At 36.8% G+C, this 25987-nt stretch overlaps 2 protein-coding genes across 10 annotated transcripts in view; one reads left to right on the top strand and one right to left on the bottom strand.

Moving 5' to 3' along the window:
- The first annotated feature begins 926 nt into the window (after positions 1 to 926).
- Positions 927 to 3310, top strand: Uba5 (Ubiquitin-like activating enzyme 5). Of its 2 annotated transcripts, none has more exons than XM_043429062.1 (6): positions 927 to 1205; positions 1446 to 1581; positions 1716 to 1912; positions 1986 to 2172; positions 2268 to 2601; positions 2909 to 3310. In XM_043429062.1, exons 1-6 carry the CDS (start codon positions 1066 to 1068, stop codon positions 3085 to 3087), a joined length of 1173 nt encoding a protein of 390 aa, XP_043284997.1. In that variant the 5' UTR covers positions 927 to 1065; the 3' UTR covers positions 3088 to 3310. The 2 variants fall into 2 exon arrangements, with proteins under 2 accessions (XP_043284997.1, XP_043284999.1); XM_043429064.1 differs by lacking the exon at positions 927 to 1205 and adding an exon at positions 1214 to 1370.
- Positions 1679 to 25987, bottom strand: part of p120ctn (adherens junction protein p120) — a 28409-nt gene continuing 4100 nt past the window's right edge. For 2 of the 8 annotated variants that reach the window (XM_043429055.1, XM_043429057.1), the window contains 15 exons: positions 20561 to 20602; positions 20334 to 20463; positions 19867 to 20149; positions 18994 to 19119; positions 18122 to 18181; positions 17227 to 17831; positions 16651 to 17038; positions 16220 to 16533; positions 15715 to 16018; positions 15419 to 15557; positions 15010 to 15133; positions 13292 to 13387; positions 3583 to 7585; positions 2900 to 3051; positions 1679 to 2524 (listed from right to left, as the gene is read on the bottom strand). In XM_043429055.1, the coding sequence (XP_043284990.1) occupies positions 7340 to 7585; positions 13292 to 13387; positions 15010 to 15133; positions 15419 to 15557; positions 15715 to 16018; positions 16220 to 16533; positions 16651 to 17038; positions 17227 to 17831; positions 18122 to 18181; positions 18994 to 19119; positions 19867 to 20149; positions 20334 to 20463; positions 20561 to 20602 (2857 nt within the window). In that variant the 3' untranslated portion in view covers positions 1679 to 2524; positions 2900 to 3051; positions 3583 to 7339. Of the gene's footprint in view, positions 2525 to 2899; positions 3052 to 3582; positions 7586 to 8535; positions 11352 to 13291; positions 13388 to 15009; positions 15134 to 15418; positions 15558 to 15714; positions 16019 to 16219; positions 16534 to 16650; positions 17039 to 17226; positions 17832 to 18121; positions 18182 to 18993; positions 19120 to 19866; positions 20150 to 20333; positions 20464 to 20560; positions 20603 to 25758; positions 25825 to 25987 lie in introns of those variants that run through there. The other 6 variants (XM_043429052.1, XM_043429054.1, XM_043429056.1 and 3 more) reach the window with 6 other exon arrangements.

The following is a 25987-nucleotide window of genomic DNA, read 5'->3' as shown; positions in this document are numbered from 1 at the left end:
CCAATTTCGGCCATTGTTATCTCCCCTCTTTACATATTTAGTTGTAACCGAGAGCACCATCCATGTGCCCGATCTTACCGACCAATCACATTGTGGCAAATTTTCATCGACGCGCATTCTCGGCTCTTCTCTAACGGATTTCCATACGATAAATTCACGTATCTATTTATTTAACTCGTATTCACGATATTATTTTGCTGAGTCGTTGCGAAAAGTAAAAAAATCTCCGGCACATATGTTTACGGCACTCAACACCCGCGCTCACAACTTTTTCGAATTTTGCGAGTTGATGCGTCGCCGAATCAACGTTGTTGCAATTTATAACACACACGATGGCTTCTGTGCTATGGCGGATACAGATTTAAGGTTTCGTTCTCATGACGCGCTGATGGCATCGGAAATCGGAATACACTGTTGGTTTATACGCGCATGTGCTGTCAACATTTTTGCAAACCTGCCACCACCTGCCACCAAAGCCAACCAAAAACCTACCCGGTAGATTTGACAAAAAATATCACATCCACGTGAAGTTAACCGATTTTTTATCCAATTTTGATAGACAGTCAACTTTTAACACAAATTTCCGAGTATATCGCTCGCAATCGTTTGACGATTACGGATTTTACAAAATTGAACAGATTTTTGTTGTTTGTTTTCCGGGAAAATGCAAAAAAATCGAAAAGTTATCGAATTCCCATCACTGATAAAAAAAAACTTCATGCGAAGGTGGCTGATTTCTAAAAATATCAGAATTTGTAATAATTTCAAAATCTCAAAACCTATCCAACTTTTTGATTGTAAAGTAATAGACAAACAATTGCACTTCGAATTGAGTGAATTTCTAAAGCTCTTTTGTATATCTCCCTACTCTCAAGAAATCTGTTTCAACGACAGCACGCTCACAGCGCTGGTATCATTTTTTGTAATACACGTGGATCCAGGTTGTCATCAACATTTCAAGAACATATGGTTATCCGTGCCATTTATTTGCTCCGATTGTTGTTTTCTGGAATCGTCCGATTGAACGCAAACTGATAGCGTTAAAAATAATACAATATTACGAAGATGCCTACCGTCGAAGAGCTGCAGGCTAAGATTCGTGATTTGGAGCAACAGCTTCTCGATGTTAAATCCGGAGAAGAGTGCAATGTTAGACAAAAAATATCAAGTTTATCGAGTGAGGTTATTGACTCGAATCCTTACAGGTCAGGATTAACTACGGAAACAAAACTATGAATATTGAATTGGATCAATTTATTTTGTTAAATGGAACTACTTGTATCAAAATTGGTGAAGTTTCAGTTCTGTAACAATATAGCAGATAAAAATGCAGGAACCTATAGTAACTTGGATGAAACAATTAAGGAAGTGTAATAAACTCAAAAATTCGTTGTCAATATAGAGTAAATCGATCTTTATAAAACATCCTTTGTTATTTTTTGCAGTCGTCTCATGGCTTTGAAACGAATGGGGATTGTCGATAATTATGAACGTATTCGAGAATTGACTGTTGCTATTGTTGGTGTGGGTGGTGTGGGCAGTGTCACTGCTGAAATGCTAACACGATGTGGAATAGGAAAAGTAAGTGTCATAAAATTACAATTCTCATAAAAGCATAGTATATGTTATTTTCTTGTATACGAGAACTTTGGTGCTTTCATAAAACAGGTATAGCTTCTTTTGCAGTTTTTGTATAGTTAATTGTTGTATTTCAGCTAATTCTTTTTGATTATGACAAAGTCGAGTTAGCGAACATGAACAGACTTTTCTTTCAACCGAACCAAGTGGGATACAGTAAAGTTGATGCAGCTGCAAAGACGTTGCAATTCATTAACCCTGATGTGACAATTGAGACTCACAATTACAACATTACTACAGTTGAGAATTTCGAACATTTTATCGAAACAATTAGGTTAGGTATAATCATTAATTGAAAGAAAATTTAAAGGCTGGCTATGATTATGATGAGTTACTTTGATTGGCAGGACTTCAAGTCTTGTTGGAGGTCCGGTAGATTTAGTTTTGAGCTGCGTTGATAATTATGAAGCACGAATGACTATAAATGCAGCCTGCAACGAACTCAACATGAAATGGTATGAGAGCGGCGTCTCTGAGAATGCTGTTTCAGGACATATACAATTTATAGTCCCTGGGGAAACAGCATGTTTTGCAGTAAGTTGATTTTTAGTTCAATCCACAAATTTCAAGAATGCCTAATAATTTCACTTGAAAGTAATGACTAATTGTTACTTGTGAACACTTTTCAGTGTGTTCCGCCTCTGGTCGTGGCATCGAAAATCGACGAAAAAACTTTGAAACGCGACGGTGTTTGCGCTGCTTCTTTGCCAACAACTATGGGAATAGTTGCCGGATTTTTGGCACAAAATGCTTTGAAGTATCTTCTAGGTTTCGGATCTCCCAGTTATTATTTGGGATACAACGCTCTGCAGGATTATTTTCCCACCTTAAAGTTACGCCCCAATCAGAATTGCGACGACGCGAATTGCAGAAAACTCCAAGAAGTCTATGCATCAAAACCAAAAATTGAAACCGTTGTAGAACAGGAAAAAGAAGAACCAATCCACGAAAATAATGACTGGGGTAATCGATCATTATACGCACAAGTTAAATAACTGATTGACACGATAATGATCGTTCAAACTGACCTTTTTTACATTTCCAACTTGAAATAGTAAAATTTGTTTTCTGAATCAATATTGATTGAACTTTCAATTCTTGATGAATCAAAATCCATAAAAATGACTTCATAAGTCCATTGAATAATTAATTTCGGTAAATTAAACCATTTTTTCACTAGTCTGTGTAGTCAAGAAAGATTTTTTGGACAATTTTTTTCCATTCTGACATTGATTTAATAAATGTTGAATATCATACTTACATTTTTTAGGAATATCCTTGATTGACGAGACCGCAGTCGATGAATCAGAAGAAATTGCATGTCAAAGTACTTATGAAGGCTTGAAACATGCATATATGACTCCAGCACAAGATTCGAAGGATGCTGTAACGGCAGATACGACTGAAAGCACGCTAGAAGAACTTATGATGCAGATGAAATCTATTTAAGAAGTTGAACTCAATTTACAGGTGGCGGGGATGTGTAATGTTAATAATTTCATATCTTTTTATCTTAGTTTATTTCAATGGTTCGTTCTTAACGGAAGATTGTTTAAATTATTGTGTATTTTTTCAACTTGTGACCTAATTCCTCGTATATTTTCCAGAAGATTTTTTATGTAAGATAAATACATTCCTGTCAAATGTTGAAAATGCAACAATGTTGAAAATATCAAATTTTTATTTTATCATCACTCATGATATCCAACGATATTGTAAAAAAGAGAGCCGCAGTAGCAGCTCAACGCAGAGTATTTAAATACAACTTTGAGCCAGCAAACAACATAACTGTAAATCTACTTGTCTCAAAATTGAAACCGTTTGATTGACTGAAGGAGCTCTCACAGAATCATGTTCCGAGAGAGGCTTTTAGGTTATGATGGGTCATCGAAGATGATGAAAAGATGAATGAAAGTTGAAACTGAAATCGAATAATTCACTCACAACATTTCATTGATCGACCCAACTCCTTTTGAACGTTGAGTTGTCAAAGACATTGGGGTATCGCCTTTGGCACACTTTTACACGAACCCAGTTTCCAAGTCAACGTTAATCGCAATGTTGTAGGTCGACGTCGAACCGTAGGCCCTATATCTTCCTCGCACGACCAAAACGGATCGGAAAACGCTTCCAACAGAAAGACGAGCGGAAACGTGAACGTAATAACTTTGGACAATTGTCATGAGAGTTTTGACCAATGAAACGTCTATAAATTGCCGAGCTCGAAAAATGCAGAAATAAGAGGTTCCGACACGAAAAAAGGTAAAATGTTTGAACTCGAAAATCCAAGTATATACTGCATAACGAGAAACAAAGTATAAATTAAAAGACTGTTTCATTGTAAATATTCGTTTTCATTCTAAATACAATTTTTCTTTTCATTCTTCATTATAATTGCGCTTGTTTCCGTCGAAACAGCAAACAAATAAATATCTTACGACTATTATTGATAGCGTTAAAAAAAAACGAGTTCACATATCATATTGAAGAACTAACTGTTTCAGTAAAATTAAACTTTTTGGCTGAATTATTATAAAAATTTCCGAAATTTGGGCCGTAGAAAAATGTCATAAAAAACCTCTTCCTTCTCTTGCCCAGCCTGGAGCGTTGTAATGTAGAAAAATTGAAACAGTTTATGAAGACATATTCATTTAGAAATAATCAGTGCAATATTTTCTTCCCAAAGATCTTGTCAATGAAAAAAAGAAAAAAAAACATCTGCAATAAATCTTTTTCTTCAAAATTTTCAAGTCATACATGAATTCAGATGTTCAATATTCGAACAATCCCAGTTGGATAAACAGTGGCTATAATTGATAAAATTATGTAGACATTTTAAATGTCTTTAACTAGCTCTCGAAACATTTTTCAGGATCAACTATTATTTTCATCGTCAAGTTTTACCTTGAGGTTATTTACCTTGAGGTTATACAATATTTAAGTGGACGACTGTTAGAGTTTTGACGAATTTCATCACGAATCATAGGAAATTCCAAGTTGGAAACTTTTTGCTCTTTTTGTGTGTTTGAATTTCTAACATAGTGAAATTTTCATATCAATCAAAAAGTGCGTTGAGGAATTCAATTTATGAAGCACCAAAATGCCTACGAGTCTGATAATATTCAATGAACAATTTTAGATGCTCTGTCCTTTTATTTTCAAAGAGAGAGAGAGAGAGAGAGACAATTTCAAATTGAATATCATTGTCTTAGTGTTTTTTTTCAATTTCCCATGAAAATCCTATCTAGAAAATGTTCGCATGAAAATTCGCAAAACTCTGGTGGAGAGACCCCAAATTTGCACTGCTGAAAATAATTGAAGGACCATTCTGTCGTCATCCAATTTTAAGCTACTTTCGAATGACTTTCTCTGCGTCAGATGGTTTTTAAACAATTCTGATGGTTATGAGTTAGTACTGTAACTTTGAAATCAGCTACTGAAAATCTGTCACCTTCAAGAAGAACGAAGCAAGGAATTTTGATGGAAATTGTTGATCAATTTTCAGTACAGGGAACTGCAGAACAAAAATTTTTTCCAACACTGGCAACTGTACTATTAAAAGGTTGAAAGTTTTTAGTAATGATGCCACAAACTTTTTAATGGTACACCTGGAAGTTTGGAAGTTTGAAAAAATGTTAACCCATGAATTTTGTTCATTCGCTTATCAAAAACTTTGGAAAAATAAGGTAAACCAATTGAAGTATTCAAGCTTTTCCATTCTTTTCAGAGTGATTCGTTAGTTGCACACACATACATAAAAGTTTCAAATTGAATGTATATTTTACACAGTTTGGCAGGTGACAGACTGAAAAATCTACCAAAGTGTTGATAAGCAAAGTGTTTAATTCCAAAAACGGGGCGAACAACAAATTTTTTTGAAGAGTTTCAAGAGCTCAACAAGAGATTAAAACTATTCGAAACAGCTTCCATCACATTTCGCAGAGTATTCGATCGTGGCCTAAAAGTTCGATGTAGGAAGAGACTTAATTTAATCGTTCGAGTTTTGTATATATCTAGATAGTATATATACAATGGGGAAGTAACAGGACGTAGATTTATCACACAACAACGAAGAATAATAAAGATTGTGCTAAAAGTCGCTCCCGAAAGAAAACTTCAAGTGGATCGTGAAAAACTCAAGAGAAAATGCCTTCAGCCATTGTTTTTTTCGATGCGCTTGCTGATGAGATATTCGATAATTAGTGCCGAAGTGTTGTGAGCGTGGCGAGCACAGCTCGCCATTACTAGCGCCTATATGTTTATAGGAGCAGGGCCGTGAAAACTAGTGATAAAAAAGATGAGAAATGAATACTTATCTCATCGACGATGCACCGGAAAAAAAAGATGAAGAATTTCTGGTTCAGAGTGTCGCGATCTTTGTCCGTACGGTAAACTTCGGGCGAGAATTTTGGAACAGATCGAACATTTAACATATCGATGATACAAATACATGTCGCAATATTAAAACGATTCCTCGTCGTCGTAAAAATCTTATCCTCGCCGCAACTGTTGATGTAGCTTTAATGATAAGTGACACTGAAGTAACAACCATAAGATGGAGATATTATTGTGATGTGAATATAAAACATTGTATACCGTTGTCCGTACATGACTATGAGCTATCGAGTGTTTTCGTAGAAAAAAAAAACAAAGGAAAAAAGAAATAAGCTTCAGCCACGCATGCGTCGTTCAGTCACACGGCTCTCGTTAAATTGGCAACGAATATATAAAATGTAAAGAAAAATAGATGGAGAATACATGAATGCCGATAGACGCAATTGGCTACACTTTTACAACAACACAAATAAAATCTATTCTCTTGTTTGCCATGATAACAATATGAAATAGCTGCAATCGATTCGTGAATATTCTCGACTCTCGTCTTCGAGCATTGCTCATTCGATACATATTTGTCGCGACATTTATTATGATGGTGAGAATGGCGTGGTTGAACTCTCCGTCTTTGTCCGCGCGATTAACACGAATAATTGTACTTCAACGAAATACAAATAAATGAAATATAATAACATAATTACATGATTAAATTGCGTATTGGATCTTTGATATTCGTTCGCGCTCCACTGATATTATTATTCGTATGTGATTATATTACTTTAGAATCGTGCTATTAGAGCCATTGGTGCGAACTCTAAATAGGTTTTTGTCTGTAAGTGCAGTGGGTACTGATACGTTGCAATAATGACACACGTAATAATTCGTCCGAAAATGCAATTTGGCCTCGACTATGATCGGAGGTCAAACGTTATTCAGTCAGTTTGTAAAATTCGCCTATCTCAAAATCCTGCGAGGCAGGCTGGAGCTTTAAAAGAAATCTGCTTTCGCGTGCAGCTCTATTGATGGTGTTTGTCGCTTTAGTACCAAATTGTTCCGCGCTTACTTGAGCGGGCGCTCAGTCTTAAGTTTATGATTACGGACATTTTTGGTCACGGTTTCCAGAAATTCAATAAGAAATCTCTGCTCTTCGTGTCTTTCTACACGGGTTTCAACCTCATTTTTTTTCAACGTACTTATACGTACACGCATACATTGTTATTGACTTCGAGAGGAATTCTTCAACGATAGTCAGTTCGAGGGAGGAGGGGGGGGGGGGGGGGGGGGGGTAGGGTGGTGCGGCTCGAGGGAAAAGTCAAGGTGAAATAGAGACAAACCGGTGCGGCGATGCACGTCTCGGGTACGCTTTTTATACCCATGAATCACCGGCAGTGGTTGAGCTCGTAGGCACATTTACAGTGGCTATTGAGTGTTCCCGCATACTGGCGTTGTCGTCGGGCCACTGCGATCCAATAATTACGTTACCAATTTCACCCATTCCGCTTTGTTGTTGTCCGACCGGACTTTGACTTTGGTTTATTCCCAGCTCGTATTGTCTCTTCTTCTTCTTCTCCATGTTTACTTGAGCATACAATGGCTCTCCGGGCCTTGGTTGCTGAAACAACATTGACGCACGTTGAAAATTAGTTTCACTGCGCATCGTCGAACCCTCAAGCAATCTTTCACATGCAACTCAAAACGAAGTGATATTCAGCGAATTGGCTTTGAATTCTAATTCTTTGTCCGAATCGGGCGTTGAGACTCATTTTCAACATACATTATATCGAGACTCTGTCGAGTCTCTTGATGTTGGAGATGAGTCTCTGCAAGGCTCTGCAGCAAGCAATGTGATGTGGAAATATTCTTGAAAATATTTGAATATCCTTATGGCTATATTTTGGTTCAATTACAGCATTCAGGAAAGTGTTGCGAGTGTAGTGATTTGAATAAGGTCGTTGGATAAATGGGAGACAGAATTGGAGTTACTGGCTGTCTCATTAATGTTTATTTGGTGCTTAGAAGTGTGCATGTTTAAGCGGATTGATAGTGTATTAAGAGCAAAGACGCTCACAGGAATTGCTGCGATTCGAGTCCACGGTTCTAGGCTTCAATATAATGTTAGCCGGTGGACCGATAGTGAAGCTGAAAAAGCGTGTGCTGACCGTTGAATCGAGTGTAAAATTCAATTGATATCAAATTCGGGGAAACGTGGGGGGGTTTCAGTGGTCAGGGAATGCAAAGGTATTTTAACGGTTACGAGGTCCTCAGGGTGGAAAAACGAGCTTAATTTTTTTTCGACTGCGAGTGTTTAGAATTCTGTATCTCAACGCATGTTGAATTTTTTTCATTGGGATCATGGCTCCTGTGATTATTATTTATAACTTTCAGAGTTCGTCTTTTTCCAACCTCCCCCACCCTTCCCTCAACTGTTCCGTATGCGGCCACCTAATCGAGTTGCTTCGGCTCTGTATTTTTTTTTTTGCTTTTTCAGTCACATCACATTTATTCAACTCGAATAGTTTCGATCATGCATCTCAGGTCAGCAAGGCATAAGGAAAATCAAAATTTCGGTTTATAATATCCGTTTTATTTTCGTTGATTATTACAAAAAAGGAAAAAGTATACAGTTTGTACGAGATGGTTTGTTGATTTCGAGGCATTTCGAGGCCCAAAGTTATTTATCACACGAAGTTAAGCGCGAAAGCGTTTTTTCAAATCTTATATTAGACGTCCGTTCATTATTCGCTTATATTCTCAACGTTAACCTCTCACAGTGTACAATTACTTTCATAAAACTGCGCAGGCCTCTTTTAGGTTCCACTTTGAAGAGCTACATCCATAAAAATAAAATAATAGCAGTAGTATCAAGTTATTTCGAGGAAATATTTCGCGATGATCATGATGGATCACGTCGATATTGATTCGTCAGTAATCATCGGATAAATCCTGATGAAAAATTGTATAAAATGATTTTTTCAATTGTTCGAATCCGGTGAAACTTGTTATGTGAGGATGTGCAGTTCAATTAAATGTCACTCTGGAAGCTCGTGGCTTTTTCACAGAAATATCAAGATTTCTTGGTAACACAAGAAAAAAGTTATCAAAATTAGCCTAAATGAAATGGGATTGAAACATTTCATGTATTTCAAGGCTCTACATGATTATAGGGATTTGAATAAAAAAAATTTCATTTATTTAAGGCGCTAATAAAACATAATAATGTATGAATTAGTTTTTTAGACAATTCAAATATTTATATAGATTCTATGTTCCTATGAATAAAATAATATTTATGAAGATTAATACGGTACCCGATATCATTCTATAACACCTGACCGAATATAAATAATTGATATCAACGTCAGATACAAAAATAATGTAAAGAATATTTTTGTCGGAGCAATAAGGTTGCTGAGATTGTTCACAGCGATTTACCTAGTCTGGGACCTCAACCATTTGTAACGTTTTTGAAATTTCTTTACAAATTGTACTTCATTGAAGGAATGTGCATCCCTATTTTTAGATTTTTATTTTTTCTCTTCCCAGTGTTATGGTCTCGAGGAGTGTTGATTTGGGAATTTTTGAAAAATATTATGGAATTTAATTCCTTGAAAGTGAAATATTGACAGTCGTCAATGAGAGACTGCTAATTCTCTTCATATAAAAGCTGTCCGTCAATTATGGACGTTCAGACGTCAGAGACGTTTTTCGAAAAATCATAACCCAGAGAAGGGAAGAATAACCTAAAAACTGGTGCACACCTTCTTCGCATGGTGTACAAACTTACAAAAAATATTTACACAAGTGAAAAATGATTGAGGTTAAGAGCTAGATAAATTGATGTAGAATGCTTCACACATTTTTATACATCACCAAATATAAAAAAACCGTGAAGGATGAAAACTGAATTTGTCAAACTTCCATATAAGTTGGGCATAGAATAGGAAGGATATACTTGAAAATATAATATTTTTTATATTATTTCAGGAAGAATACGTATTGAGATATATTTTCGAAAAGAATAAAGTATCAAACGACGAGTTATACTTTGATGTTCTGGAAATTGTGTATATCATTAAATTTAGAAACTGTCAATAAAAAACGTTTTAATAGCTAGTCCATGTTTCTTCATTACTGAGAAAGCAGTCAGGTGTTTTATGTAGCATTTTGACTGAAGAAATTGAGGTCGAAAATGTCATAATTGAATGAATTTTTGATGAAATACCTGACTGCAAAAATCATGAAATAAAAATCGCTCACAATCGCAGACAAAATTTCTTCTCTTCCGTTATAAAAATGTTTGATTTTGTATTTATGGCTGATTGTGAAATTCACAGTAATAGTTAATGGAAAACTTGGAAATGAGACATTTAGTTTAGTACCATAAGAGATTCTAACGTTTCTGCTAAATATTTGCATTCGACGTATTTCATGTTTCCATGAAAAAAAAAAAAACAAAAACAAAAAATCAGATTAGAAAGAAATAATGTGGACAACAAAGAAGAAAACAGAATTCGTACGATTTCAATTAGTTTGTCTTGGAAATGAATATTTTTTTGCATTTTTTTACGCATCAAAAAAATGCGCCAATTGATTTTACATTCTAATTCCATTAGGCTGTAAATGTATAGTATTAAAAACGAAAATGCAAAGTCGAAAAAATTTTGGAATGGTTATTAGAAAGTTGGATCCATGATTTTTCAAACAATTCTTCGCCCAGCACAAATATCGTGCTATTTGCGAATAATTTTTAAGTTTTCCATCACATTTTGTTCCCTCTTTTTACATAATTGGAGTAAAATTTATGTTTTTTGGGCCTTACAACCTCTTGCGTGCGCGCGCTTCTTCTGACCTCAGGGGATAAGAGCAGTGACGTGAAATTCGTTCATTTGAACGAGGCTCAGGAGAATAAATATTAGGCTACAACTACGTAAATCTCTATGGATCGACATCATTATGGGATATCGATGCACCTAGCAAAAGCCCATGAATTGGAAAAAAAAAAAAAAAAAAACAAAATGAGCTTGTTCGGGATTACAAAAATCGCCGTGATAATCCTGAACATAATTGACCTACACTAATGTGACAAAGTTTTCAATCTTGCAATTCGTAATATTCTTTTAATCGGCCATCTTTTTATTCGTTCATTTTTAGTTTTTCTTACTGCCTTGTATTTTTTCTTCGCGTATTCAATTTTAAATCGTTATTTATTCTAAAACGCTCGAATGCTGTTTTATCTATTTATCGCCGTTATTTAGGCTCATACATTGTTAATTGTAGTTTTATTAGACCAGGGATGTTGTTTTCCGACGACATCGGAGTTAAGTTTTTTTCACCTTTCGCATATTGAGACCCTGTATCTATTTTCCATCGCCATGTATCTGAAAGTAAATAAAACAAGCATAAACGGCATTGCATTTAAAAAAATAAAAAAACAAAACGTTAAGAAAATTGAACAAACTGAATTTTCCTTCAAGATTTTTAAACTCTAAGTTAATCCGGTATTTCTAACGTTTTTAAATATCGTCTAAATGTTAAAATTTTTCAAACATTAATGCATATGCTAAAAAATTTATTGTGCTGTATGAAAGATTAGAAATAAATTTGGCGAATTCATGAGATTCAAAATGATGCGAAGAGATTTTTTTATTCGAATATGCACATGGATTGAAAATATCTAAAGGTTCAATGTTCGTCAATGAAAAAACATAAGGGAGAAAACTATTTCATGGTTTCTGTATATCGATACGTCAATAATCCAACATAATTCGACGTAAAACTTTTTGTTTCCAAAAAAAAAAATTCTATCTCAAACTAGACCCACCAATTTTCACTTCGAGCTTCCAGATAAGGTTCAAGTCAGAATTGGTGATTCAAGTTCTACGCTAAATGCCACTTGGCAAGGAATCTACGATCGAAAATAAAATCGATATTTCATTGAAAAATAATGAATGAATGATTTTGTCATCCCATTTTAAGCCCACCGTTCCTGCCCCTACGAGCCCCCTCCCCACCAGAGTGCTACCTATTGCTACTCTTTTCTGATGCACTACTGTATGGCATTGCCACGATGATCAAAGGAAACTCAGAGAATTAAAAAAAAAAAAAAAAATTGCATCCTGCTCAGTAGTTAATGCACGAGTAAGTGCATTGCTAAGTGAGCTAATCCATCCAAGCATCGTCCCTATCGCTGCTGTTTTAAATAGTTATATTTTCCAATAGAAATTTTTAAATAGTTCAATATTCAACATTATTTGAAGATTTAGTAAAACCTGATGGAGCCTCCTGTATACACACAAGTTTCAGTACAGCTCAGTTCGTTTTATAAATTTAAACAAAATGCTATTTTGGCGTCTCGCAATTGTGGTCCAACAGATTTAAGACTCCCGTCTGCCAGCAGGGCATAAAGACATTTTACTTTTGTATGTTTTAAACCCACGTTATAAGTTTTTTCATCGTAATTTTTGGGGCATTTGAATGGGAATGGGGGTCGACAAATTTACGCATTCACAAACGTACTCGCTACACTTGTGGGCGTACCGTAGCGTATCAGGGAAAGGGGATGGGACATCTTCATGCTGCAATAATTTGTACATGCACGAGTAGGTTGGCCATAATCGTAACCGATTGAATATTGTATCAGTTTTTACAGTGGCAATATTTGAATCCAAACATGTACGATGTTTCGGCATCGATGCACGTAAAAATGTATGAAAATATAAATTTTTTCCTCAGAGTCGTCAAGTTTCATGGTTGTCATGATACTTCAACAAACTCCGGACGAGCCCAGTGGCTTGCAGGGAGCTTTTGAGGAGTGATTTTCTCAATTTCGGTGGCAGGTCTCTCTTGCAATGTCGTTGCAGTCAGTTCAAGAGTAAGTAGCCGGTTCAACATGATTTCTTCATGTAGAGCCACAGCGTGGATTCAATTGAACTTGACAGCTGACTATTCTGTCAGGCAATACCGGTTCATCGTGCAATGCGTAAATCAGTAACGAGAAGCAAAGCAATTTGTGTGTTTTGTGATTTCGCACTTGTATACAAAATGTGCATCCCCAGTGAGATGGTGGAACTGCTTTTCATTCGATCAGTTAAACCGAAGATTCTATTAGGACTGTTGAATCAATGATGATCATTATTTTTCACAGTCGCTTTAAGGAGACAGATTTGAGACGTTAACCGTCGTCGATTATTCTGGATCGGCAGAGACCAGCGCTGACAGAAGATTTCGTAATGCCACTATCACAACTGGGCGATGAAGCAGGATTTAATTGGGAATACCGAATTTCCGTGCGCACGTCTTAGAGCTTCTAGTGACTTACAGGGTTGATGGGAAACACACAAACGCCTCCGGGAGGCGGTCCGTGATATCCTGGCTTTTGGTACTGCGCATCCGATATTGCGAGATCTTCATTTTGCTGTTAAGAAATATATAATAATTATCATAAATAGATTAGCGTCCCGGTGAGTAGAATTTTACAAATTTCTTGTAACAAGCGATTTTGGAGAGTTCTTGACTCAGCATTTATGGAATTTCAGATGATTCTTAGGTAGCCTAGACCGTCCACGAGAACATCTGGCAAGGGCCAGCAGAGCGAGATAATTTACTGTTTTCATCGCGTCTCGGCAGACCTCCTAGAGTCCCACTTTCGAACGCAAAGAACTGAGTACTCCTAGGTCCAACCGGATGACCGATTTTACGTGAAAACAAAAAATCGTTCAACGAATTGGAGGTGCACTTTTCAAGGTCGTCCCGAAGCTCATCTTTTTCATGGGATACTAAACTTGCGCATCAAACAATCAAGTCGAATTATTAGCTGGTTTAGTACGAACTAAATATTTCAGATACAGCATACAGTAAACGCAATTTCTGTACCATGTTACAAAGAAACTTTTGATAGGGTTTGAACACTCGGTTTGTTCAGCACAGTCACACCTCATAAAGGATTCAATACGCAGAGGGTAACGCCGCCACCCCTCCCCCCCCCCAACCCCTTCCCGCTGCAATTTATCCTTAAATGTTGTAGAACTTTTGACAGTTCCATCATTTCACAATATTCTATCTATAAAATACTTGACACGTGCATAACAGAGATCTTAGTGACGGTATTATTCAAGTATTGCGATCAGTAATCTCTGGAGCTACGCATTATCGTTGGTTTTCAACGAAATTTGTAGAATGTTGGGTAGCAAGTGGTAACCATGATCTGGGATTTGGCAGAGAGTCCAAGATCCTGTCATGGTCTTTCATCAAGAAGGTAGTGGCTCGAAGATAAGTATTAAAATGAATTTGCACGAGTGGGGGTTGGTAACTCAAAAGCAGGTGCACGTTTTCCTCTGATATGCTTGATATTTTGAGAAAAATGTGAATTTACTTTTCAGTTATGGACCCTCGACTCACGCAACTTGTAGAACGCCTAAGAAGGAAAAGCTAGCCGGGCTGCACTCGCACATGCGAATATGACGTTTTCGGGCTTTTATTGTTACTCTCAGCTGGAAAGGAAGATTCAAAACACTTTATGGGACTGATATATTTTGTGATGATTCGAATCGTTCGAAACGCGCTTCCAATCTCCAAAAGCCGCTTATTATGATAAACTCATTATAATTATAGCCTCATGTTCGTATGTTTATTGTACGCTTTAAAAACAGTTTCTCAGACTTCATGCTCACGATCAAATGATGCATGATGTGATGATTCTTATAAAAAAGATGAAAATTTATGATAATGACTTGAAAAATAATAATACTCAGTATCGTCGAGATACCAAAGAACAATCTTTTCAGACTCGAACGTTTTTAGACAAATAGAAAGCTGGCTACGAGCCCCAAAAGCCAATAAAAAAAATTCAAAAATTTAGAAAATCCATAGAGATTGGGAAAATGATAGTTGATCGTCGAAATTTGACTTTAAATTTAAAATCCCATGCTCAGGTAGTGATGGAAAACCTGTGACGAGTGTCGAAAATTTCACAAAAAAGAAACTGCTAGCGTTTCGTCAGATTTTATTGTAATTCTTATTATTGTGAGCTGTGCTTACCGATTGATATATTGCAGGCCGACCAACGTTATTCGAATTCATATTCGTCCTCTGAATCGTCCGGTCCTCGTATCGTGTACTCCCTTGACTGGCCATAGGTCGATTAAGAGTGCTGCAATCATAACTGCATAATTGAAACGTTTAAGTATCTCACATTAAAAAACCGTATTTCGTGCTGAAAAATATTAATTAGTCAGATTGAAAATTAAAAACTTGTCCAGTCTTAAAACACGATAGAAAATTTGATAAGAGAATTGAATATTTAAATATTCGTTATCAGCAAGCATATTCATAATAAAAGTTCAGAAACGTAGGTTGATTATTTATTTTTCAATACCAAAATGTCAAAAAGTATTGAACTATTTATAAAATTTCAAAAATTGGTGAAACAAAAAACCGGTAAACACACCTGTTAGCATTGTTAGGCGAATTCGGGCCAGAATTTCGAGCGGCCAGTGTTTTTGTCACGAAATCTTGTTCCTTCCAACCATGCTTTTTGTAAACGTCTCGGAGTTCTTGATGTTGCCACATTGTGAATAATACTTGTCCTATAAAAAGAATGATAGCAAGATATGAGGTTTGCGAATGTTATTGGTACGAATAGGCGACGGCAGCGGGTGCGTGTCAGTTCGTAGTATACGGTAGTGAATAAATCATGGGCACACGCAGCATGAATAAATGAATAAATGAAGAATAAAAACGGACCGGCGAATTTGAGAACTCTTGGAGTATATTTTTGTCGTTGCTTCGTGATGTTCATTAACCTTTCGACCCCACCCGCATCCAGTAACGATCGGGAGAATTCCGCATTTTTCTTAATGACCTCGTTTAAAGTCGCGAGTACCGCGGCGATTGTATCGTCGCTCGTTCCTTGATCGTGCTGATTATTGCCAGAGGGTAATTTCTGAATGAGATCCCTCATTGCGTATTTTCCTATAAGCTCCTTGTTTCGTTGATCTATTGCAAGATTTCGAAGTGCCGTTGCTACCGCACACACCACTCGATCGACCTGTAATCATTTTTCATTCATTCCATCAACATTGGCTCAATGATATTGGTTAATTGAGCTTTTATCGAGACGAGAACACACTTATCAGGAAACTGAGAAAATTTTTTAAAAATTGTTCTACGGGTTGATCTTACGTGAGTATTCATTGAACATAGTAAAAAATATGAAAGAGGGAGTTTGAGACGAGAGTAAAAGGCTCACCTCCATTCTCAAAAGTTCAACTAAGATTGGTAAGCCTTTTTCTTTTCGCACTGCAGCTCGAATTTCGATACTCGGTTGCCAATAACAAGCGGCAAGATTTTGCAAAGCTCCTGCAGCTGCCTCGAGAGTTTCAGGGTTGGAGCAAGTCTGCAAGAGGCTCAAATACGACTGCACCACATCCGGCTGCCATAAAAGTTCCATTCCTTTTATAGGCTCAGTTCTTGGACTCGTTGTTCTCGAAGTTGTCGTTTCTTTCTGTGTTTGTTGGCCCTCTTTTTTCTTTTTGCTACCACCGAAACAGCCCAAATTTTCGCCTGAAATGATATTTTTTAACATCAAATTAATTAAAAATTTTGTATCAATGTTCACTGAATTACAAAAATGAAAAAATTAATAATAATATGACGAAAAGCTTCTTCATCGTTATTTACCTTTGACAGGAGCTGTCATTCTTGTCTGTACGGTGGATTGTATAGGATGCTTGTCATAGTTCGGATCTTCGACTTCTTGACATCGATAGCTCAAGTTTCGTAGAATGCAAACGCAGTTCTCGACGATTTTGTTGCCGATATTTGATTTTTCGATGGCCGAACGTACTACATATAAAAGTGCGTCGACGAGACCGTCGCATTCCCGTAATTTTTTTCTCGCGTATTCACCCGCGCTCGATACGTTCCTAAGTACGCCGGATGCATTTCTGAATACAGTCGACCAGCATGTTTCACCATTCGAAGAACTTGGATCCCATCCACTGTGTGGAATTATTATATTATTGACGACCATCGTAACACCATCGTCTATTATAGACCTTTTTAAATCCTGCAACAAACATTCAGCAATGGGCATTATTGTTTCCAATACTTTATGGCCTATTAACAACATTTTATCTCAGTTTTTTTCCCCTTGGGTAAAAGAATGTCCCGAAAGTTAATGGGATAATGAAAAAACCCAAAAAAACGTTAATTATTTATGTAATTACGATGAAAAAAAGGAGGGGGCATGCTTACTTCGCAAGATGAGAGATTCCACAATACGCCAGTGACCAATTCTTTGATATCGGCATCGGAGGTTTTACGCAACAGATTAATAAGTGCAGGAACACCGCCGGCACTTTTGATGGCGCGTTTGTTTTCGTCGTTTTGCCGGCCGTAAGAAAGATTCCGAAGGGCACCACACGCATTTCTGTAAACGTCGGGACTATCGTGGTCGAGTAAAGCGACCAACGGTGGAATTCCGCCCATACTTCGTGTTTTCTGTTTGTTCGGATCGTCCATGTAACAGAGATGCTGAAGATACGCAGCGGCATTTGCTTTTATAACGTTATTAGGGTTGCTGAGGAAGCCAATGACTTCGGAAAGATTCGGGTCTCTCCATCGCATGGATTTTTGGTCGTCCTCCAGCGGGCTACCCATCCCAGGAACTTGATGACGGGGATGGAGTCGTTGAAGGTGAACTTCCTCTTCGAATACCTCCACTGGTATAGCTCCGGTCATCGATGCTGGATGACCTTCGTCGTATGCGGTAACCTCACCGGATAACGAGACCGGCCCGACCGTTCCGGGCGGCCCGTAACCAACGGGCCAAACCCAACCGTATGGAAGTTTCCCTTCGTCTGTGACAGTTAAAATCCACTTATTATTTTGGTTCATTGCATCTTTGTATGCATTATTACTCCATTATCTTGGCGACCCATTATACCTTACAAATAAACGTGATAAAATATTTTCTGGCAAATATTGCCAGCTCAATTTCATGCACCCAAATTCAATTTTGGTTAATTCTATTGCATGCAAGCGAAATTCCTTTCCCGTAATTTTATCATTAATCATAAATTTCGTACGAAAAACATGCCAGCGTCGTCTAAATGCAATATCGTACAGTCACTAAAGTCGCGTTCTTTACCGTTAGGATGCTGTGACGGTTCCCCCGAGTCGTCCATGTTCCACGAATTACTCACGCGATCTGAGTAAAGAAAGAAGGAACAATGAGGGTGCTACTGTTTTCCACGCTTCGCCGAGAGGCCCGGGTCATGGAATTTCATCAACTTTTTTCTCATTTTTTTTCTCTCACTACGCTTAATTAAAAGAGCTCAATAAGCTTACCCCCCTAACATATTCACGTTCTTTAATTATTTGTGGCAGGCTATTTTCTTGCAGAAATAAGCATCGGACATAAAAAATCCCCTGCTAAAATTGAATTACGCAAAGAGAATGAATTGATCGCTATTGAAATTGAGCCCTTCGGTTTCGTTTTCTTGAATTGGAAGGGCCTTTGACCTTTAGAGTTACAACCCTCAGTTTTTTCATACTTCTTTACTACGACATCACTGTGCACGTATATTTAGACGATAAAGATTTTCCTCGTATGTGGATTTTTCTCAAGCAGAAGTCACAATTGAGTGACCGCCCCCATTCCCCGATTGGACTTCTCTCAATTATTAATTCTGGGATTACTCTAGAAACGAGGATTGGACCAAGATTGTATCGAACCCCCATAATTCCCACCATACAAATACCGTTATCAGGACGATGCATTGTATTTTGAAAAAAGACTTTGGGAGCCCGGTCCAACGTTTTTATGAACCGTGGAATCAGAACATGCGACAAAAAGGCCCTTCAAATTCCCAAGTTGCCTCTCGTATCTTCAAATTTTTTTGATTCTTTCCCAGTTCAATTTCTCTCTCTCTCTCTCTCTCATCTCATTAGAGTTCCAGCGGACTTGCTGAGAAAATCCAGATTTTTTTTCCAACACCTCGTACATACGACTGAGCATACCGTATTGTTCTCCGGCACCTCCGGGACTCGGTGTAATACGGTAATGATCTTGCAAGGCTGGATTCAGCGTTGGATCCACGTCGTTATAAGCTCCTTCGGAATAAGGGGCTCCTTTTCTCATGTATTCTAAAAAAATTATATAACCATGTGTTTCCAGTTTTTTGGCCGCCATTCCGATCAGTTCGACTGAAAAATCCTCATCACCGGTTCATCCGGGTACGACGTTTTGACGGAAACTAATTTAAGGTACATGAAATTTCACTTGAAGAGTGATATCACTAGTGTACGAAACATTATGCTAAGCTTTAGAAGAGACGTTTTACATGTGAATGAATAATATAATTCTAGATGCTATAGTGTCTAAAGCCAGCAACTCGACTAACAACTAGTTGTCTATGTATAACTGACGACATCTAACTTTCGATTCGCAAGACCGTATAACGCGGAATTTTGACGACACAATTCTCGACCGTTTCGTCCAACGTTCGTTTGAATTTAAAATCAGCTTATCCAGAGTGAAAACTATACTTTGGAAGATGAAGCGAGTTCGAATCGTTGGAGAAAACGGTCCTGTTGGCACTTTATACCAATCCAGGTTGCCGGGCTGCCAACGTTCGTAAAATACTGACATCGAAGCGAGTCTCAATAAAAGTAACGAACAAAGGGACTTTTAGTCATTTACTGTGATAATAATGATTAAAAAAGTTGTCGGCTGACGTTGATGTTGAAATAATAGAAAAATACTAATTAGGGAGTTAATTGAAATTGAAATCCATGGTCGTAACAAGTCAGCCAGATAAATATGAGGTCACAATGGACGTTGAGGTCAAGCTGAACGAGATTGCGGTCGGTTCTGAAGATCCGGTAACATACCGAGCGGTGGTGAAGCTCGACTGTGGTCCGATGGACTATGTGGGCTGTGAGGAGAATGTGATTGCGGCATGTACATGCCGTGTGTACCAGGATAACCCGGTTGAGCCGAATAACCCAAGGAGGAGTCATAATGATCAAAACTGACCATGTACGGGTCAGCTGGGTATCGGGAATCACCGTGCTGATATTCTTGTGGCATCAATGGCATTGACATGTAACTGACGGCTCCGGTGTCCGGTTCCATGTGCGATACTTCCCGAACCACTTTTGTCACGGTCGTAACCTATTCACGATTGAAAATGAACAAATTTTTTTTTAGTCTCCGACGTCGTTAATTTTTGCAGGATTCTTATTGATTTATTCATAGGAATTTGGTACTCGTGAGAAAATTTGATTCGCTGATTTAATGAGAATTTTTTTTCTGTACACCTTGAAAAAGTTGGTGGAAAAAAATGATTGATTCTTACTTGTTGCGATGTCTGTTGTTTGTGTGTGCGAATAAGCAAGGGATCCTCCTGCATCGATAAGTGGGATGAATGCAATGAATGCGTGTCCGTTTGACCGTTGCTGCCATTGTAATCCGTTTCACTCTGTCCACTGGAATCAGATCAAAATTTAAATAACATTTTTTTAGTATCGTACTCATTGGTTAAAAAGTAGCAATTATTTCAAGCATCTTCGTCATTGGACTTACGTATACTGGGGCATGTCGGAATCTGTCTCCTGAAGAACACGTCTGAAACAATAAATTTCTTTGTATCTTTCAAAATTCCACGACCGTATGAAACTTTGTATATTTATGTAAAAATTAAAAATCCAACATAACGCAGAAACACGATACTATCGAAGGTTCGAAAAAGGGTTAAAAATTACAAGTGAATTTCTTGGTTGCAGGATCGGGTGGGGATCAAATGTTAGAATGACTAAAATTTCGAACAGCTAAAATCTCGAATTTATAAACTTCGAATGATAATATGGAGACGGATAGATTCGACTAGAGCTTTGAATGCCGAAAATAAATAAAGCAGAAACTGCAAGGTTCGAAGAACGTTTACATCGAAAATAGAATGTAACAATCGCCCATAGGACGATGACTAAAATATCGATTTTTCGAAAATTCGACTATCACTCTTTCGATTCATAAATTACTACGGTCAGCGATACTGTGAAAATTCACAATTTTGAAAATATAATAACGAAAGAACAAATATTACTGAGGTTGAAATACTGAAACACCAAAAAGTCGAACGGTCAAAATAGCGAAACGTTAGAAAGTCGATCGATCAAAATAAAGAAATGCAGCGGAGCTCCAAATACACGCGTCTCACTCACTCACTTACTCAGACCGGTGATCTCCAATTTTAAACATCGCCATTTTGACTTTCGCCTTTTCGAGCCATCGCTATTCTGCATATCCAAGTTTTATAGGCTCGAAAAATTCACTTTCGATTTTTTGCTACTCTATATTCTGGCCTGTCTGTAAAACAATTACTCTCCATTTTGAATTCGAAAATATGAACTTTTGGCATTCGGATGGTCTGTTAAAATTGCATTCGAAATGAAAACTATTGAAATATATATTTTCGGGTAAATATGAATTCAAAGAAGGAATTTTTTATCAAACGCGCAATCTGCTGAATAGTCGATCGGGAATAAGAATTTCGAATAACTTATTTTTCTCCAAACTGATATCACAACTTTTAAAATTTCGAAATATCGACCGTTCTACAATACAGTTATTCGACATATTGAACCCCACCCGCAGGATCTCGAGTTTCTGAGTTTTCATCATCTGAGACTTACTGAATGAAGTCGGAAAACCATAGAAATTGACGTGTTAATTGTATACTTGCAACGTGCTAGGATCGAGAGAGAGAGAGAGAGAGAGAGAAACATGGAACCAAAGGACAGTATCGGAGGGAGTAGAGAATGAGAGTATGGAAGAGAATGGATAAATAAGAACGAGAAATGAAAAGAACAAATTTATGATTGAAAATGGCATTTTTAATTTATATTTTTATCATACAATTTTAAGTAGAATATAAACATATTTTTTTAATTTCAATCATGTTTCCTCGAAAAATCCGTACGCCGCTTATACCATGCAGCTCGGCTGCGTCCCCCCCCCCCCCCCCCTCCCCGTGCCGGCCCTTTCTGCTTCGTCCGCCGTTCCATCCTCGATTATCTAGATGGACACAAAAAATATAAATTAAGTCCAAATGTCGTCTTAACGAAAGAAATAACGTTAAAGCGAGCTCTGGTACGCTCTTAAATTCGTTAATAAGCTGGTTACATGACGTTTCCGAATAAAATTTACTTACAAGGGTCACCGATGGCTACTACGACCGGAGAACTCGGCGCATCTTCTCTTCGCACTATCTCCATTCTTTTTCGCGGCATGTTTTGTTGCAGGGCCTCCAACTGCTGCTCGAGAGCGGTCTGCTGAGCAGTCAAATTGTTCAGCGCCGCGATTATTTGTTTTTGGTCCTCCTTTTCCCTTTCCTTCTCTTCTCTTTTCTTCTTTTCCCTTTCCTCCTCCTCTCTTTTCTTCTTTTACCTTTCCTCCTCTTTTCTTTTCTTCTTTTCCCTCTCCTCCTCTTCCCTTTCTTTCTTTTCTCTTTTCTCCTTTTCTCTTTCCTCCTGTTCTCCTTTCGCTTGATTCTGATTGAATAAATTATGCATTTCTGAAAATGCAAATATACCAGAAAAATTAATGAATAATAATAAAAATTACACGATTTCTGAATACAAATACATTTAGGCTATTCGAAGAGTCGAAACATTTTATGTTTCACATTCATCCACAGTATATTAAATTTATATATATAAATTAGGGTGATGCAAAAAAAATCGATATTTTTTTTTCTCGGAGCTCCAACGGAAATCGTTAGTATATTAAAAATAAGACAATTTTCTAAAATTCCAGATTTAATGAAAATTTTTTAGATGGTGCTCACGCCACTTTTCAATATTTTCTTGTTTTTTTTTTTCTCAAAAATCGCGAAGCAAAACTTTTTTTTTATTCTCATAGCAGAAAGTTAGTGCTCCATGGAATTATAAATCTAATAAAATTTTTTCACTCTGAAAAAAAATTTCAAGGTTTTAAAAAACGTGTAGCTACAAATAACTATTCTTGTCGTCCTTCCAAAAAAAAAGGGGTGAAAGTATTTTGCAAAAACAGTTTTTCAAAATTTTGTCGAATTGAAAATCTCTACTTCAAAGTCTGGTATTTCACCGTAGAAAACGTTATAATTTGGGAATTTTTTAGTTTTCCCATTTGTTATAAAAATAAGTAAAATATTTTGACTGAATTATAATGAAAAATAAATGAAGGTTTATAAATACAAAATGACAAAAATGTTTAGTTCCCAACTGTTTGTGTACAATCAAAAACTATTTGAGTTTAAACAGGAAGGCAACTTTGTACAATCGACCTATTTTGATCTTGTTAATTAAATTTTTTTTTTTAAATCTGCAAAATTACGATTTCCTGCAGTGAAATATGAGACTTTGAAATAAAGAATTTGAATTTGGCAAAACACAGGTTTATTTGGCACGTTGTCATTTTTGTACGATGCCCTAGCAAATTTTGCTTCGCGATTTTTGTGGGGGAAAAAAAAAAAAAACAGGAAAATATCGAAAAGCTGCTTAAGCACTATCTAAAAATTTTTCTAAAAGTCTGAAATTTTGGAAAAATTACTTTTTTTTTTGATGTACTACCGATTTCCGTTGGAGCTCCAAGAAAAAAATATCGATTTTTTTTTGCATCACCCTAATATAATTATATTTTTTTTAAATTATATTTTTTGCATTCATTTACCGTCAAATTCTTTATGAAAGTGAAATACGGATCGTCGTGTAAAAAAAGGCTTGAAGGAATTCTTGAAAAATACTTACTTCTCTTATTCTCCTCTTGTAACGCACTTATTGAACGTTCGAACGAAACTGATGCAAAATTGTGGAGATTGGTTCACAAAAAGGTTCTTCTTGCAAATATATATAATATATCCCTAGAACGCATGACTGGGGTGTGAGCACACCCCACGCGAACTTCAAACTACGCTTCCGTCCTAACAAGCGACATTATCGACTGATTATCGACGGATTTTTTAATACATAAATTCAATTGAAATTAGTTTTATCGTGCATCATTCTTTTCGTTATAAAAAAACGAAGAAAATGGTGTAGGATAAAGTCAGTTTAGCATCGTAGGACCGGATTTATAAGCAGAAAAAGAGTGGGGTGCGTTCAAACCCCGGTCATGAGGTTGAGGGTATGAAAAAAGGCACGTGAGGTTATCCGTTATTCAAGTGTGTACTCTATTTTTCTTTCTACTGTGACACCGCTATATTATACGAAAGGTTCTTCTTCCGAATGTGTATATATGTAGTTATAAACATTCAAACGTTTGGAGGTCAAGAGCGCGTAAACATAAACAATGCTCAGTCCTCGTGATTCTTGAACGAAGTTGCTTTACGTTGAAGAAGAATTTTTAATAATTACAATTTCAAACTCAGTAGAAATGGAAAAAATTAATATCATTGTAAGCTATAAGTTTAATTCGTTCACAGAAAAATGAAAAATTTCAGAATGTTTGGTGGATGGGAAAAATTATTGAAATACGAAAGAAAAACAAAGGTACAAAGATATATATATATACATGTATGTTTCTTTCGCACTTCAATCAAAAAGAGAATGGAACAAGACAAGAGAAAATGTATGCACAGTCACGTTTAATTGAAATGACCCTTTGAATTATGATTTGATTACGATATGAAAATTCGCGAAAATGAAGAAATCATTAATTTTTTAATAATAAACGTAAATATGATGGAGGAGATACAATATATAAATATAGAGAATAGAAAATTTCTGTATTCGTGGATTTTCGTTTTCTTTCGAAGTCCGCGAATTTCATTCGATGGGGCTTTTTCATCGATTATTGCGCGTATGCTTCCGTTCGATTTGAAATCGAGCGATGTGTGAATTTGGCCTGGCGTGGGAGGATGTTGCGATCGTTTTCGAACGTTCGAGATTCCATAGATTTTCGATTACTTTCGAAGTCCGATAATTTCGTTCGATCGGGCTTTTTCATCGATCATCGTACGTATGCTTCCGTTCGATTTGAAATTTCTTCGAGTTACGAATCGTCGAATATTCGTGATTTTTCCTTCACGAATTCTCGATTCGTTCGGTACTTGAGACTTTTCTCCTATCAAGAAATATTTAAAAATGCAAAAAATATATAAAAATCTCAATGCATTTGGCTTTTCCTCAATAGGTAACCCTGCCTCGTGGTTTAAATCGATCAATGAATTTGAAAAAACTTTCATTCTAAAGTGCCTTTCCCAAGGAAAATTTCGCCTCCCAATGATACGTGCAGATTTCAACAGGCCAGTGGACGAGCTCGTCATTGCATGGGAATCGTAGAATAAGCTCTTCCCTGTCGCAGTCAAAGTTAAACATGCAAATGAAATAACAAAAAAGTCCGGAGGCTTGAAAATTCTCTAAAAAGATCCATGCACTACCAGCTTTTTGAGAAATCGACTACCAACTTACTGTAAAAACTACTTTTTGCTGTTTCGTTTATTTCCAACATAACGACGCTGAAGTTCGCATTGTTCAAGTCCAGCGAATTTAACAAAAAAAAAACAATTTCAATTCACTAATTTTTTATTTCACGGAATCATTGGCGTAGGTTGAAAAACTACGAATTGCGAATTCGGTGAGGACAAAAATTGGCGAATTACTGATATTGTTGGAGAGTTTTTTAGATCATTTCGTTGGTCTCGAACGTTGCGAACTTCAACATCATTCCATCATACTAGTGAAATGTTTTACAAGGAACTACTCCGGTGTGTTGCTACTTCGATAAAAATGTAAGTAAATCACCTCTGTGTTATTTCAGTACGTGTTATGTTGTGCTCTTGCCTCTGCTCTATCCTCCGATTCACCAGCCTAATTACAATAAATGATTAGTTGAATCATGACAAGATAGGGAGAGACTTTTTTTGCAGATTCTACGAATGTTGATGATTCGTGGCTCATCGTGAAATCCCTGGGAGAAAAATCCGTTGTAATTGTTGTTTTTCTTCTACAATGGACCGTTACCAAAGCATCA

The sequence above is a fragment of the Venturia canescens genome, chromosome 9 (genome assembly GCF_019457755.1).
Source record: "Venturia canescens isolate UGA chromosome 9, ASM1945775v1, whole genome shotgun sequence".
NCBI lineage: Eukaryota > Metazoa > Arthropoda > Insecta > Hymenoptera > Ichneumonidae > Venturia > Venturia canescens.
This window is presented reverse-complemented; position numbering and strand designations above follow the sequence as displayed.